We start from the raw sequence: 16,496 nt of genomic DNA on the forward strand, positions 1-16,496 counted from the left end.
TAAATTTAACTCGCTTGCAGACTGTTTTTATCTGAGAGGATAAATATATGTATTTTATACGAGTTAAATTTTATTATAACTGACTGGCCTGAAAGATAAATATAAATTCTCTCATAAAAACGTGACGTGAGTTGCAACAACATTAAACAGCTCAGGTAAACAATTGTCTGCTCGGCAAAACATAACGGGGCTCAATGTGCTCTATCTACGAAATCCCTACGACAGAGAACGGCTGATCGTCTAAGGCAATGAGTTCCATAATTTTTGGTGTAATGTCCTTTGCCTTGGCGCCATCACCATTTTTGCTAGCTTTATCCAAATAAGCGCGTGCAGGTGGCGATTTTTGCTTGCGTCATCACAACACATTGTTTCGGCCGTGTTGTTTCGGTGATGAAAGTATTTCGGCTGAAAACCGAAAATGCACATTTAAGCCATTTCGGCCGAAAATTTTCGGTGGCCGAATTTTCGGTGCATCCCTACTATACATACCACTGTAACTTATACATTGTACATTTTTCACTGTAATTTATACATTGTAGCCTCTGGTGTAAATTTAAGAACCTCCACTATAGTAGCTTATATTTTATTTAGTGTGTATCTCTTGAAACTATGTACAGTGAGGAGAACAAGTATTTGATAGCTGCCGATTTTGCTGGTTTTCACACTTGCAATGCATGTAGAAATCTGTCTTTTTTATCATAGGTGCTCTTCAAGTGTGAGTGATGGAATCTATAAACAAAATCCAGAAAATCACAATGAATGACTTTTAAATCATTAGCCTTTTGTTGCAGGAAATAAGTATTTGATACATCAGAAAAATGAAAGTTAATACTTGGTACAGAAACCTATGTTTGCAATTACAGAAGTAAGACGTTTCCTGTAGTTCTTTACAAGGTTTGCACACACTGCAGCAGGGATTTTGGCCCACTCCTCCATACAGATCTTCTCCAGATCCTTGAGGTTTCTAGGCTGTCGCTGGGCAACACAGAGTTTCAGGTGTCTCCAGAGATTTTCGATCTGGTTCAGATCTGGAGACTGGCTAGGTCACTCCAGGACCTGGAGATGCTTCTTACGTAGCCACGCCTTAGTTGCCCGGGCGGTGTGCTTCGGGTCATTGTCATGTTGATAGACCCAACCGTGACCCATCTTCAGTGCTCTTTCTGAGGGAAGAAGGTTGTTGGCCAATATCTCGCAATACATGGCTCCATCCATCCTCCCTTTAATGCAGTGCAGTCACCCTGTCCCCTTTACAGAAAAGCATCCCCAAACCATGATGCTTCCTTGTTTCACTGTAGGGATGGTGTTCTTGGGTTTGTACTCTTCCTTCTTTGTACTCTTTTTCCTCCAAACATGGCGAGTGGAGTTTAGACCATAAAGCTCCATTTTCATCTCATCTGACCACATTACCTTCTCCCACACCTGATCTGGATCATCTATATGGTCATAGGCAAACTTCAGATGGGCCTGGATCTGTGCTGGCTTAAGCAGGGGGACCCTGCATGCACTGCAGGATTTTAAGCCATGACGGCGCAATGTATTACTAAATAGTTTTTTTGGAAACAGTGGTTCCAGCTTGCTGCAGGTCATTGACCAGGTCCTGTTGAGTAGTTTTGGGCTCTTTCCTTACCTTCCTCACTATCAGTGCAACCCCTTGAGGTGAGATTTTGCAGGGAGCTCCAGACCGAGGGAGGTTGACTGTTATCTTTGTCTTCTTACATTTTCTGATTATTGTGCCTACAGTTGTTGTCTTCTCATTAACCTGTTTGCCTATCTTCCTGTAGCCCATTCTGGCCTTGTGCAGGGCTATAATTTTTTCCCTGATGTCCTTGCACAGCTCTCTGGTCTTGACCATTGTGGTGAGGTTGGAGTTTGTTTGTGTGTGAGTGTGGACAGGTGTTTTTTTATTCTATTTAGTTCAAACAGGTGCAAGTAATACAGGTAATGAGTGGAGAACAGGAGGGCCTCTTAAAGAGCAACGAACAGGTCTGTGAGAGCCAGAATTCGTACTGTTTGGTAAGGTATCAAATACTTATTTCCTGCAATAAAATGCAAATTAATGATTTAAAAGTCATTCAGTGTGATTTTCTGGATTTTGTTTTTAGATTCCGTCACTCACACTTGAAGAGCACCAATGATAAAAATGACAGATTTCTACATGCATTGCAAGTGTGAAAACCAGCAAAATCGGCAGCATATAACGTGTTGTGAAAAGCGCTATACAAATATATTTGATTTGATTTGATATCAAATACTTGTTCTCCTCACTGTATATACTATGTATCTATGTATATACTGTATACATTCTTAGTGACATGGTTGGCATTCTTAGCGAGGAGCAAAATAAGTTTTTCATTGTATCTAAGGAAACCTGTTTCCTCTGTGCATATGACAAAAAACACTTTGAACTTCAATCAGGTTTGGCTGACATGTATAGTTGGGTGCCATCTGCATAGCAGTGAAAGTTGACACCATGTTTGTTTATAACTATGCCCAATGGTAGCATATAAGTAGCTTCCACTCCTAATATTGTAGCAATTTCTCGGATGGGTTTTTTCTGTTTTTGCAGCTTAAGGATGGCTTGTTTCACCTGCATGGAGTGCTCCTTTGACCGCATGTTTTCTTCACAGCAAAACCTTCCAAATGCAAGGACCACACCTCAAATCAACTCCAGGCCTTTTATCTGCTTAATTGAGAATGACCAAACGAAGGGGTTGCCCACACCTGTCCATGAAATAGCATTTGAGTCAATTGTCCAATTACTTTTGGTCCCTTTAAAAACAGGGTGGCACATGTTAAGGAGCTGAAACTCTTAAACACTTCATCCAGTTTTAATGTGGATACCCTCAAATGAAAGCTGAATGTCTGGGCTTTATGTCCATGTACATTATATAAATATAACTTGAATATATTTCAGTAAACAGGTAAAAAGACTAAATTTGTGTTGCTGTCCAAATATATATGGACCTAATTGTATAATGTATATAATAGTGGTCCTAAGATGGAGCCTTGCGGGACTCCGTATTTCACTGTGTGTTTGGAGGGGAAATTATTGAGCTCTACAAACTGATAGCTTAGTTAAGTAAGAATTAAACCATGAAAGGGCTGTGCCTGAGATTCCAACCCAGTCATGGCCTGGTGGTTAGGGAACTGGTCTTGTGACCGGAGGGTCATGGGTTCGATTCCCAGACCTGAGGCCATGACTGAGGTGCCCCTGAGCAAGGCCCTTAACCCTCAATTGCTCACTTGTATAAAAATGAGATTAAAAAAAATTAAGTCGCTCTGGATAAGGGCATCTGCCAAATGCCATAAAACCCATTGTGTCTAAAGCTGCAGTAAGATCAAGAAGCACTAGTAGAGATACATAGCCTTGATCTGAGGCAAGAAGGAGATAATTTGTTACTTTAACTAGGGCTGCTTCAGTATTGTGGTGGGACTCAGATTGTAACTTTTCAAATATGTGATTCCTATGCAGATATAAATAAGCATAATTGCTGGGCTACAGCTTTTTCTAGGATCTTGGATATAAATGATATGTTTGAAATGGGTCTATAACTAGATAGTAGTTGGATCAAGATTTAGTTTCTTGATCCGAGGTTTAATGACCGCTAGTTTACAGGATTTGGGCATGTGACCTTTTGTAATGGATGAGTTAACAACCATTAGACGAGGTTCAGTCACAACTGTTAATACCTCTTTTAGTAATTTTGAGGGAAATGAGTCCCTATCTGAGTGGAGTTTCCATGTTCTCCCCATGTCTGTGTGGGTTTCCTCTGAGGTCTCCGGTTTCATTCTACTGTCCAAAACATGGAGGTTAGGTAAATTGGCAGTCCCTGACAAATTCTCCCTGAGTGTGTGTCTGTGTTTCTCTGTTCAATAAAAGCAGTTGTCTGAGTGTCTGTGCATTAATGTGTGTGTAGATGTGGATCAGAGGTAAATAAACTAGATTTTTTTGTCGGCGTGAGAAATCGGATGTGTGGCGTGTGAAGACGGTCAAATGCGTGTGTCTCACGCTCAATGGGTGAGAGTTGGCAACCCTGATCATTACACACATATGTTATAATGTAGTTCTCCTGTAGTTCGTGTTGGTAGTGGTTTACAGCACAAAAAGTTTTCATGCGACATGCCCTCATACTCATATCGCACGTAAACGAGCAAGTTGGCTAAATCTGCGACATCTATGGATTCATCTGCAGTGAGAAGCATTTACTCATTTTAATTCTCTCTGTCAATGTTTGTCTGACGTTGTCCGCCATTTCATCAATTCTGCGAGTGACTGTGTCGTTTGAAAGATGCACCAGATCGAGCTGTTTAGCGACATTTTCTCCGCACATAATACGAGTCATCCCTTTTAGTTTCTGAATTTCAGGACTTGTCATAATTCTGTTTTAATAAAAAAAAAATGTGTTGTGTAAAAAAAAAAAAAAAAAAAAAAAAAACTCAAAGCATCTTTTATTTTCCGAGTTCATCTGGCGTACCACCGCGGGGTGCTCTGCGTACCACAGTTTGAGAACCACTGGTCTACACAATCATGGGGATGACTGCTGACTTGACAGATGTCCCGAAGGCAGTCATTGACACACTCCACAAGGAGGGCATGCCAAAAAAGGTCATTGCTAAAGAAGCTAGCTGGTCACAGAGTGCTGTATCCAAGCATAATAATGAAAATTGAGTGGAATAAAAAATTGTGGGAGAAGAAAGTGCACAAGCAACTGGGATAACGGCAGCCTTGAAAGGATCCTTTCAAAAATTGGAGATTCACAAAGGAGTGGACTGCTGCTGCAGTCAGTGCTTCATATTCAGGACATGGGCTTCAACTGTTCCATTCCTTCTGTCAAGCTACTCATGACCAAGATACAATGCCAGAAGCACCTTACCTGGACTGTTGCTCGGTGGTCCATTTCTTTTGGAAATCAAGGTCCTACAGTCTGGAGGAAGAATGGAGTGTGAAGTTTCCACAGTGATTGTTTGGGGGAGCTATGTCAACTGTGTTATCAAGACCAAAGTCAGCACAGCCATCTATCAGGAAATTTTAGAGCACTTCATGCTTCCATCATCATTGTTGCCAACATGTATTACAATTTTTGAGTATTTACGTTTAGCCAACACCTTTACGTTAGCCCTGATGTCAGGTGCTCTTGCCCCTGGAATATCGTATGGCTGCTATATTAATAGCTGTGAATCTTCTATAACCAGAGTTTTTTTCACAGGTTTCTCAGCCAGTCTATTCGAGTAGGGCACACCTGTTTGACACAAACTTGAATGGTCCTCAGCCTTACATCTATGCCTCTGAGATGTCACCCATTTGACATTGCTGTTGGGACTTTAATGCAAGAGCTGGGGGCTAGTTATAACTGCCAAACTTTCTAGAACCCAGATGCGCTCCTCTTGACCCAATCCCCTCTATCAGGCTAATAATGAATCTAGACCAGCGTTTCTCAAAGTGTGGGTGCATGGGTATTGCAGGTGGGGCGCAAGCAATTGGAAGAAATTAACCTTTTTAAGCCTGTCGTTTTAATGCCTGTTCGTTTTGCGTAAGCCCCGGATGTTTAAAATGTCGGCGGAACAGTGTGAATCAGGGCTAGATTCAGCCCTTTAATGAATTTGTACCGGCCCCTCCGGTCAACAAATTACGTTCGCCACCCCCATTTGTATTTTATTACCATTTTGTTTGCATGATATGGGACAGGTGGGTCATGGAATTTCCCCTTCTTCTGAAGTGGGGAATGATAGAAAAAGTTTGAAAACCACTGATCTAGACATATAAAATTAACACTACTGATGGAAGGGTAACAATACATGCCACAAATTACTCAGATATGGTGAAATACTTAGCTTCTGTAAAGTTGTTTGTCCATATGTTTTTGATGGTAGAAAAGGTCTTCCGATAGCTCCTGGAAGATGCCGATGTGGTTATGTGTAGATATATCCGAGAGAAAAATAAAGATTTCCAAAAAAAGAATAAGCAACCCGTTGAACTAAGGATGGCAACATTGTGGCGTTTGTGCAAAAACGTTGTGAAAACCAGAAGCAGGAAATAAACCTTTGTGATAGAGCCACTTGTATACTGACAGAATATTTTGCTGATTTGGTTGCAGAATGGGCAGGTGTTTTTTTGTTTTTGTTTTTTTTTTCCCAAACCTCTGGCAGAGATTTCTAGGGCATGCTAGTGTGTAATATCTGCCCAGCTGATGTCTCTGCTCAGTGTTGCCATGATGTTCAGTCTGCTTGCCAGACCTGTAACTCTGCAACAATGTAGCATTCTTAGTCTATTTAATCCACAACCATGGCCTTTTGTTTTGTTTCTTGGTGGTTTTAGACCAGAATTGTATCTTATATTCCCAACCTAATCCTGTTCGTTGCACCCAGACCTCTTTGAGCTGTAGCCTGCTGATAAAAATGACAAAGGTCTCTGGCTCTGTGATGGATTTCTGTTGTATAGTCATGAGTCATGACTTGGACATTCTTAAAAATATCTAATTATTAGGGTTGGGCGTAGATTAATTTTTAAATCTAGATTAATCTCACCGAAATCTTGAAATTAATCTAGATTAAAATGGCTCATTCAAAATTTGCGTGCTACCCAAGTAATGACTAAAAGTCAGTTTTTGAGATAGGGTTTCTTAATACAGAGGGTGCATTAGACCAGGGGCTCATCTCCTGTTTCCAGAATGCATCAATAACTGCTTGAGAAAGCTGTTCTACTTTGATACTTGAAAAAAAACATGCTCAATAAAATGTAGGCTACTCGTGTTCAACGGTAAACTAATTTTGCGTTGCATAAGGTGCAAACAAATTTAGTCTTGTCAATGTTTCCATTAGAAAGCTTCTTAAAAATGAATTTTCCATGAAGCAAACCTGGTGGCTTTGTGGCTTCATCCATGTAAGTGCACAAGCTATTTGTTGTGGGTGGTAATTCACAGGTTTGAAAACTCGTTCTCGCCCCCTACTGTGCAATTTGGTTAGGAATACACCTGAGCTAAACTATCAAGGTGAAACTCATCATAGTTTGCTTACCTATTTTGACCCAGCTCCCAACCCAACTTTAAGAATAGATTAATGGCGATATTTTTTATATTGCCCGATAAGAGTATAACATTATCGAACGCCATTAACGCCGATAACGGCCCACCACTACTAATTATACTACATTTTTGCAAAAGACAGCTTAAACATTAGCTCACAGGTGTCCATGTGTCCAGTTCAGGTGATTTTCAAAATTTTTACGATAAAGTGCCTGACGACTTGTCGCTTATCCAAGTTGTAGGAACAACAAATAAAAACTTGTAGTTGATGTGACGCTCAGGGCAGGGCGAAGGACGGGGCACCTAATCCTTGCTTTGGCGAATGTCACTTTTGTTCTTACACTAAATAGCGCAGATAGCGCACGAAGAACACGTATACATATAGACGTGTCGGACTCAAACAAAGACGAGCACAGGACACTGCGCGAATGCACATTAAATAGACAAACCACATAAGCCCCGAGTGATCACGAGACGAGCCACAGGTGAGATGAATGAACACATTCAGATGCAACCGCACCCATGGAGATCCACAGACGCAGACGACTAGATGTAAACAACGTAAACACACGCCCAAAAGCGAGGGGTCAGGGACCGTAACGTGACAGTTGATCAGTTGAAATCTAGATTATACTTAATCCTTCTAGATTATACTTATTATACCAAAATACCTTTTTGTATTATACATTGAATTAATTAGTTAATAATTAATGTAATTAGGATGGTATGGTTAGATTGTGCTTGGACTTGCATACAAAAATAATGTTGAAATACATATATTTTATATATATACAAACATGCTACAAGAACATTAGAACATAATGCCATGGTGCCTTGAAAAAATGTATTAATAGTATGTATGACTGCCATGACCTTGGAGGACTGCATCAATACATCTGATGCTAGCCCCTACCTGAGGCTCACCATCTGCACCGAAGGGACTGTGGCTACTTGACCGAGGAACAAGAACCTTAACTATAGCTGTAGAACCACCCTGCGCACCACGGACTTGTGCTAACGGGCTGCCCAATCGAGGATGGGTTCCCTTTTAAGTCTTGGTCCTCTCGAGGTTTCTTCCTAATCCCCACCATCATAGGGAGTTTTTCCATGCCACTGTCGCCTTTGGCTTGCTCATTAGGGATCTGGACCCATACGATTGTAAAGCTGCTTGGACCCATACAATTGTAAAGCTGCTTTGTGACAACATGTGTTGTGAAAAGCGCTATATAAATAAATTTGACTATTTGACTTGACATCTTGGAAATGACTAAAATAACTTATTGATGAAGTCATCTGGAATGGCAAAGAAAGCTGTCTTGCTGTACTCCCAGAGTTCAAGACTTTTTCATTTCATTTTCTAAGCCTCGTCCTTCATCTTACTTCAGAAATGCTTAATAACATGTCTGTTCATGTCTGGTGACTGGGCTGGCCAATCCTGTAGCACCTTGATCTTCTTTTCTTTCAGGAACTTTGATGTGGAGGCTGAATTATAAGAAGGAGTGTCATCCTGCTGCAAAATTTGCACTCTCTTGTGGGTTAAAATATAATGGGCAGCAAGAATGTCTGGATACTTCAGAGTTTTAATGTTGCCATCCACTCTGCAGAGCTCCTGGACAACCCCATACTGGATGTAACCCCAAACCATTATTTTGCCTCCACCAAACTCCACCAGACTGTTTTATGGTTTAATCTTGGGTCCATGCACATTCCAACAGGTCTTCTGCACTATTTTCTCCCCTCTCTCCTCAGACAAGATACACTACCGTTCAAAAGTTTGGGGTCACTTAGAAATGTTCTTATTTTTGAAAGAAAACCAGTTTTTTTTTTTTTTCAATTTAGCTGATATTAAATGCATCAAAAATACACTCTGTACATTATTAATGCTGTAAACGTCTGGTTTTTAATGCAATATCTACATAGATGTATGGAGACCCATTTCCAACAACCATCACTCCAGTGTTCTAATGGTACATTGTGTTTGCTAACTGTGTAAGGAGGCTATTGGATATTTAGAAAACCCTTGTGCAAGTAGGTTAGCACAGCTGAAAACAGTTTTGCTGATTAGAGAAGCTATAATACTGACCTTCCTTTAAGCTAGTTTAGAATCTGGAGCATTACAATTGTTGGTTCGATTAAACTCACAAAATGGCCAGAAAAAGACAACTTTCAATTGAAATTCGACAGTCTATTTGTCAGGAATGTCACCTGATAGCCATTAAGGACTCAGCTGTTCCTCATCACCACACCCACATTCCAGGCATTCATATACACCATCATCACAACACCTCGTCGCGAAGTATTGCCAACCATGTTGCATACCGAGCGTTATCATACCCTGCTGTTTCTCCTGTGTACCGACCTCTGCCTGTTCCCTCGACCCCGTCTTCTGCCTAGCCCTCAGGTACCGTACGGACTCTGCCTTCCCGTTACGACCCCGGACCGGATAGACCACTCTCAACAAACGGCATTAGATCAACTCCGTTTATGCATTAACATCTTGCATTCTCTGGTTGTATCTATCTGCCAAATAAAGAGCACTGTGCTTTTGCATAAGGATCCCTCTGTGTCTCTTCCTGACGTTACACTATTCTTGTTCTGAGAAATGAAGGCTATTCCATGCGAGACATTGCCAAGAAACTGAAGATTTCCTACAATGGTGTGTACTACTCCCTTCAGAGGAGAGCACGGACAGGCTCTAACCAGAGTAGAAGGAGAAGTGGAAGGCCCCGCTGCACAACTGAGCAAGAAGACAAGTACATTAGAGTCTCCAGTTTGAAAAATCGACGCCTCACAGGTCCTCAACTGGCAGCTTCATTAAATAGTACCCGCAAAACGCCAGTGTCAACGTCTACAGTGAAGAGGCGACTCCGGGATGCTGGCCTTCAGGGCAGAGTGGCAAAGAAAAAGCCATATCTGAGACTGGCTAATAAAAGAAAAAGATTAATATGGGCAAAAGAACAGAGACATTGGACAGAGGAAGATTGGGAAAAAAAAGTGTTATGGACAGACGAATCAAAGTTTGAAGTGTTTGGATCGAACATTTGTGAGACGCAGAACAACTGAAAAGATGCTGGATGCATGCCTGACACCATCTGTCAAACATGGTGGAGGTAATGTGATGGTCTGGGGTTGCTTTGGTGCTGGTAAAGTGGGAGATTTGTACAAGGTAAAAGGGATTTTGAATAAGGAAGGCTATCACTCTATTTTGCAACACCATGCCATACCCTGTGAACAGCGCTTGATTGGAGCCAATTTCATCCTGCAACAGGACAATGACCCAAAGCACACCTCCAAATTATGCACAAATTATTTAGAGAAGAAGCAGGCAGCTGGTGTTTTATCGGTAATGGAGTGGCCAACGCAGTCACCAGATCTCAACCCCATTGAGATTACCTCAGCAAATTAACAGCTAGAATGCCAAAGGTCTGCAATGCTGTAATTGCTGCTAAGGGAGCATTCTTTGACAAAAGCAAAGTTTAAAGTAGAAAATTATTTCAAAAAATAAAAATAAATTTCTACCATGTCAATGTCTGGACTATATTTCTATTCATTTTGCAACTCATTTGATAAATAAAAGTATGAGATTTCAGGGAAAACACAAAATTGTCTAGGTGACCCCAAACTTTTGAACGGTAGTGTACATCAACTTCTGACTTCTAGCAATCCTACTACATGCCCATTGGATCCAATTCCTTCCAATCTTTTCCAGAATATGTCAAGGGAACTCCTTCCGTTCGTCTCGGCAATCATCAACAACTCCTTAGTTTTGGGTCATGTGCCTACCGTGTTCAAGATGGCAAGGGTGGTACCAATCCTGAAAAAAGCAACACTTGACACCTCTGACATGACAACTACAGACTGGTATCACGTCTTTCTTTTCTATCAAAAACTCTGGAGCGAGCAGTCTATGACCAATTATCTCTCTTCCTCACCCAGAACCAACTCCATGATCCTAATCAGTCTGGCTTCAAACGGGCACACTCAACAGAAACTGCCCTCAAAGCAGTGACCGAGAAGCTCCATGCTGCCAAGGCTAACAAGCTATCATCAGTTTTAATTCTTCTAGATCTTTCTGCAGCCTTTGACACTGTCAACCACAACATCCTCCTCTCTGTTCTTTCTAGCCTCGGTGTGACTGCCTCTGCTTGAAAATGGTTCCAGTCATATCTTGAAGACCGTTCCTATCGGGTAACATGGAGAGGATCTACATCCAATCCATGTAAACTTTCCACTGGAGTCCCCCAAGGCTCAGTCCTAGGCCCTCTTCTCGTTATATACTCATTCTCTTGGTGACATTATTTTGTCTCATGGTTTCTATTATCATTGCTATGCTGATGACACCCAGCTAATTCTTTCCTTCACTCATTCTGACACCCAGGTCTCTAGGTGTATCTCAGCATGCTTGGCAGATATTGCTTCATGGATGACTGCTCACCACTTGAAGCTCAATCCTAGCAAAACTGAGCTTCTGTACATTCCAGTAACCCCAAACCCACACAATGACCTCACAGTCTCCTTTGAGAACATCTTGTTAACACCATCAGAAACCGCTCGAAGCCTGGGTGTAACGTTGGACAACGAGTTCTCCTTCTCAACACATGTTTCAAAGCTGACCAGATCCTGCTGATTTCTTCTCTGCAACATACGGAGAATACGACCCTTCCTTACACAGGAAGCTACTCAAGTGCTTGTGCAGTCTCTAGTTTTAATCTCTAAGCTGGACTACTGCAATTCTCTACTTGCAGGTCTTCCTCTACGGGTCATGAGACCTCTACAACTAATTCAGAATGCTGCAGCACGACTGGTCTTCAATCTACTTAAGTTCTCACATGTGACTCCTCTGGTACGCTTTCTTCACTGGCTTCCAGTAGCGGCACGCATCAGATATAAAACCTTGATGATTGCTTATAAAGCCAAAAATGGACTGGCTACATGATGTCCATGTTAAAAAGCCGATCTGTACAGCGAACACTCAGAACCTCAAGCTTGGCTCGACTCAAAACTCCATGTTTCTGAGCACTAATTCAGTCATGGAGACCATTGCGTGAAATAATTCAACAAATTGTTGCTGACCAGTTCTCATGTAGTTCCTGCTGCAGTTGAAAAAGGGCTGGCCCTGGACTGTGGAAGCAACAAATTGTCCTCTCAAACAGTTGTCTTAAGGGATCTGCCTGATCTGGGCCTGTCATGAACACCACCAGTTTCTTAAAATATTTTTCTCTACTTGATATTTGAATACATTTAAAGATGGTTCCGTGAGCACTTTGGTTTGTGGTTGAATCTTTGGCATGTTGCCAGAGATCAGGTTCCACTTCACATGAAAATCTGGTGTGCTGGGGTTCTTTTTTACACACCTGGGAATATGTTAATTACATTATAGGTCCCAGGTGAAGCTCAAATCTGTGATTCGTTGAATCATTTAAAGACACAACAAGGTGAATTCTGGCTTAATGTGCCTTAAAAGTAATGGTTATTAAGGTGTCTTAATGGTTATTGTTGGCTTCTGGTTGTGAATTTATGATGGAATTTATGAATTTATGATGTGAATTTTTTCTCCTCAGGGAGCTGAACAACATGGGGATTTGGTACCGAATGGGGAAGGTGCCTAGGACCCAGGACTCATCACCCATATCAAACAACTCTTCCTCCACAACCATCACCAACATTCAAACAGTCACTAACTCTACTCCAGCACCTGTGATGCCAAAGTATGTGCCACTGTGTGACAGACATCAGACATGATAAAGGGAGAAACAAGAATATTTCATTATTTGAATGTGTGGTCTATGAAAAGATAAAGATTAATCTTTATTTCTTTTTAAAATCCTTTAAAAGAAAATGATCAACTTAAATGCAAATGTAAGAATGTCTATGGCTACCCTCACGTCAACAAATTAAAGTGACTCAAATCTGAATTGTATGCCTGTGTTTAAATGCGCTTTTCAAATCAGATTCGAGCCACTTTCATATGTGATAGATTGCATATATATCTGATTTGTGGCCATCTAACTTGAATAAGAAAGGGCAGATTGGATTTCATCTGGCTTTTGCCTGCAGACGTGTTTAGCCCAGTTGTCATAAAAACGGTGAAGGAGAACAATAGTAGTCGCTGCAGAAACAACTGAAGCTAGCTGTCAAGGTGTTTTTTCACCTTTTCAACTTGATCATGTACAGGTGCTGAAATGTTAGCCAGCCTCCAGAGCAAAATGTATCTCAATACATAGCCTAAAGACATTTTCTGATGAGATTGCGTTTACATGAGGAGATTATTACCTGCATTCCTCAGTGACTTTATTCTTGTCTGAATTAGCTGTCAGTAACAATTCCAGCACCTTTTACCTACTGTAACACCAGTAGAAATAACCCAAGGTTATTTTAATTCTGTGCAAATGAACATGTCAGTAAATATTTCATCATGTAGAAAATGCTGTTTATGTCCCAAGAATAAAAACACATTAACTTAAGTTATATACCTTAATTAATATAAGTGTAATTACTTGCCAAAAATTTTCTCACAGGAGCAACACTTCTCGCAGCTTTAAGTAAATTTTACATGCATGCAGCTTTCTGTAATCGGTTTAATTAAAAATCTAAAGCTTGCATAGAAGATATGTGTAGGGTTTCACATATCAAAGTACACTGGTTCATAAAAGCCATAAAATTAGAAGCCATATAGAAAGACCATCTAAACTATGTCTGTCTGTCTCATCATTGGATGTGAAATATTACACTGCTCTGGGATGCCAGCATTATGGGCCAGCATCATTAGAGCGACAATTACGTATGAAGAGATTAACGCTCAATATTATGATGAAGATCAAAATATCAATATATCTAGAGATATCTTATAATGGTGGTTGCCTTTTTAATTGGATCAAAAGTTCACAAAAAATTGTTGGATTACATATAGTTACAGTTTTCAGTACAACTGTCATGAAAAAATCAGAAGGTTTTTGTTAATAATTTTCTTGAAATGCTTTTTTTCCAGACACATATCTATGACCCTCCCTGCCAGCTTTAGAAGGAGTACCACTAGACCTGACTATGAACATCAGAACTCCAACCTGTATGCCATCTCGGGTAAAAACTTAAACTGTGGTGTTCAAATTTGTGTATATTTGCCATTGCTCTGAGTTTCGTCAGTGCATAGCAGTGTAGATTCATAGATAAAGCAGAGTGGTTCACATCATGCATGTAAATGTAGTGGATCGTAAGAACCACGATGTAGGGAAAGCTATATACTGTTACCTCCAGTGGGCAGGGAAATACGGGATCAGGTCCTGTCCCCACTGCCCAACTCAACTTTAAGCATAAACTATACTGCAACCTAGGAATTTGAGCTTCAGGGTTTACTTTTAATCGTCACAGTTTACCTGAAGGAGGATTTTTTTTTATGTTACCCAGTTCACAGCAGTATTAAGAGAAAAGCTGTCCCTACCCTGGAGAACAGTCATACATCAGATAATGCAAGTACTGAAAATTTTGTTTACTATAATGCCCCAAATTTATATGTAAAGAAAATAAACATATATAGTAAACACGCAGATGATTATTCGAAATAAGATGGCTAATTAGGTTATTTAGTACAACACCCAAATTTAAGTCACTTAAACCTGAACAAATCTACAGTGGTTACTGTACTAAAAAAAAACAACTAAAACGGCATATACCAATATACAGTCTTAGGGTAGGAATCAACAGACGAATGCACTTGCACAGTTCAAAACAGTTGCATTGGCTAGCGCTTTATGAGAGGCTGATGCAGAGAAAATGGAAGTTAGAAGCGCATGGCATGCACCGCCATTGCTCACATGTCCGATGCAATATCTTCCCGAGAGGTGTTTGCATTAGTTGTCCTTGGCGATTATGTTGCACAATTTAGAGAGGTGGTAGTGGAGAGTCGCAATTGGCAGGTAAAACAGAACGCATTAGTGCAAACAGCTGCTCAGTTGAGGTTAGAGATGAATGGGCAATCCTCTGGGTTAACAGAAAGCGTCGCGTTATAACTTTGGTAACAAACGGAAAATAAACCGACTGGCAATGCCAGGTAATACGTGTTTCACTAACTGAACACTTTTTTTACTGCTCTATAAAAAAAAACCGCGAGTTCCACAACCCGCAAAATTATGATAACTCTAACTCACGCACTTAGCAGCTTCTCCGTCCTAACTCGGTCCACTCTCCTCAGAAAGTCGTCTCGAATCTTCCTCCTCCATCAGGAATGATAGACCGCACTCTCTGGCACACGGACACCGCTATATCGGAAGAGTTACGTTGGAAACGTTTCTCATTATGTCTCTCTGAACCAAAAGAAAACCACCGCCATCATAAGTAGGGATGCACCGATTCCGATTAATATCTGTATCGGTCCCAGTATTGGAAAAAATTCTAGATCGGATATCGGTGACAATGTGACCGATCCATAAAAACAGATCTATTCAGTCTAATTCTATGTAGCAACCCTTGGATTTCAAGAAGAGAGTCTCGACAGGCGCTTAAGTTTTCTTTATTTTGCTTGAATCGCAGCATAAACGTCGTTCATTTATTTCACCTCATAGCGCCGTGAAAACTGAATAAAATACAAACAAGATATCAGTCACTCCATACAAATCACACCAACCATATATAAACCATACAAACAAACATACCTCGCTGCGCTGACCAAGGACTGCAAAACATGGATTGTCTTACTCTGTTGTTAGACACAGGCGTCAATATTTCTTTTAACAATGCAAACTCGCAATACACCACAACTAGGCTGCCTTTGCAAACGGCGACGTCTCATTACGCCCACCTGTGACACCTTTACCTTTATAGGCATTCCACCCCGTGCAATCCACGGCATCCCCAGCAGGACAAATCCAACCACATAAATACAAAACGCACACAAACATGCACAGAACAAAATACATCAACACACAAAACCAAAATCAATAAATTCAGTGAATTTAAACCAATGATCCTGGTCAGTTACACTCCCACCAATCATGTCATGTTACAATTCATACATGATTCTCAATTCTAAGGATCATTTAATATCCCAAGGTCAAATGTGCAAATAAGCATAAAATATTCATCATATTCATTCATGTACCCATATGTGTGTGTGATACTCTCAGGGGCGGACTGGGGAGAAAAAGTGGCCCGGGAGTTCCTGACAGACTGGCCCACTAATATATATATATATATATATATGTGTGTGTGTGTGTGTGTGTGTGTGTGTGTGTGTGTGTGTGTACACTGTATCTGAATCTATACATGGCTCGTTGTGTATATGATGGCGTTTATTGTCATATGGACAATATTAATTCCAGCAATATTATGATTACAAAGCCACATAGTGGCTTTTAAATAGTCCACCATAAGACCACCAAACAAGTTGTTTTACGCAAAGTGCATCCTAAAGAACAACCTTCAACTCTAACGTGGGTATTTCTTCCTCTTACCTATTTGTGGTCTAAGAATTTCAATAGC

General features: G+C 40.7%; 1 protein-coding gene across 4 annotated transcripts in view; it reads left to right on the plus strand.

Annotated features, from left to right (window-relative positions):
- The window catches only part of mvb12ba (multivesicular body subunit 12Ba), a 91,557-nt gene that overhangs the window by 61,388 nt on the left and 13,673 nt on the right, over nucleotides 1–16,496 (plus strand). For 2 of the 4 annotated variants that reach the window (XM_077012110.1, XM_077012109.1), the window contains exons 6-8: nucleotides 12,584–12,730; nucleotides 14,011–14,102; nucleotides 14,427–14,492. In XM_077012110.1, coding sequence (XP_076868225.1) covers nucleotides 12,584–12,730; nucleotides 14,011–14,102; nucleotides 14,427–14,492 — 305 coding nt within the window. The remainder of the gene's footprint in view (nucleotides 1–12,583; nucleotides 12,731–14,010; nucleotides 14,103–14,426; nucleotides 14,493–16,496) is intronic. The other 2 variants (XR_013132349.1, XM_077012111.1) reach the window with 2 other exon arrangements.

The sequence above is a fragment of the Brachyhypopomus gauderio genome, chromosome 7 (genome assembly GCF_052324685.1).
Source record: "Brachyhypopomus gauderio isolate BG-103 chromosome 7, BGAUD_0.2, whole genome shotgun sequence".
Taxonomy (NCBI): domain Eukaryota; kingdom Metazoa; phylum Chordata; class Actinopteri; order Gymnotiformes; family Hypopomidae; genus Brachyhypopomus; species Brachyhypopomus gauderio.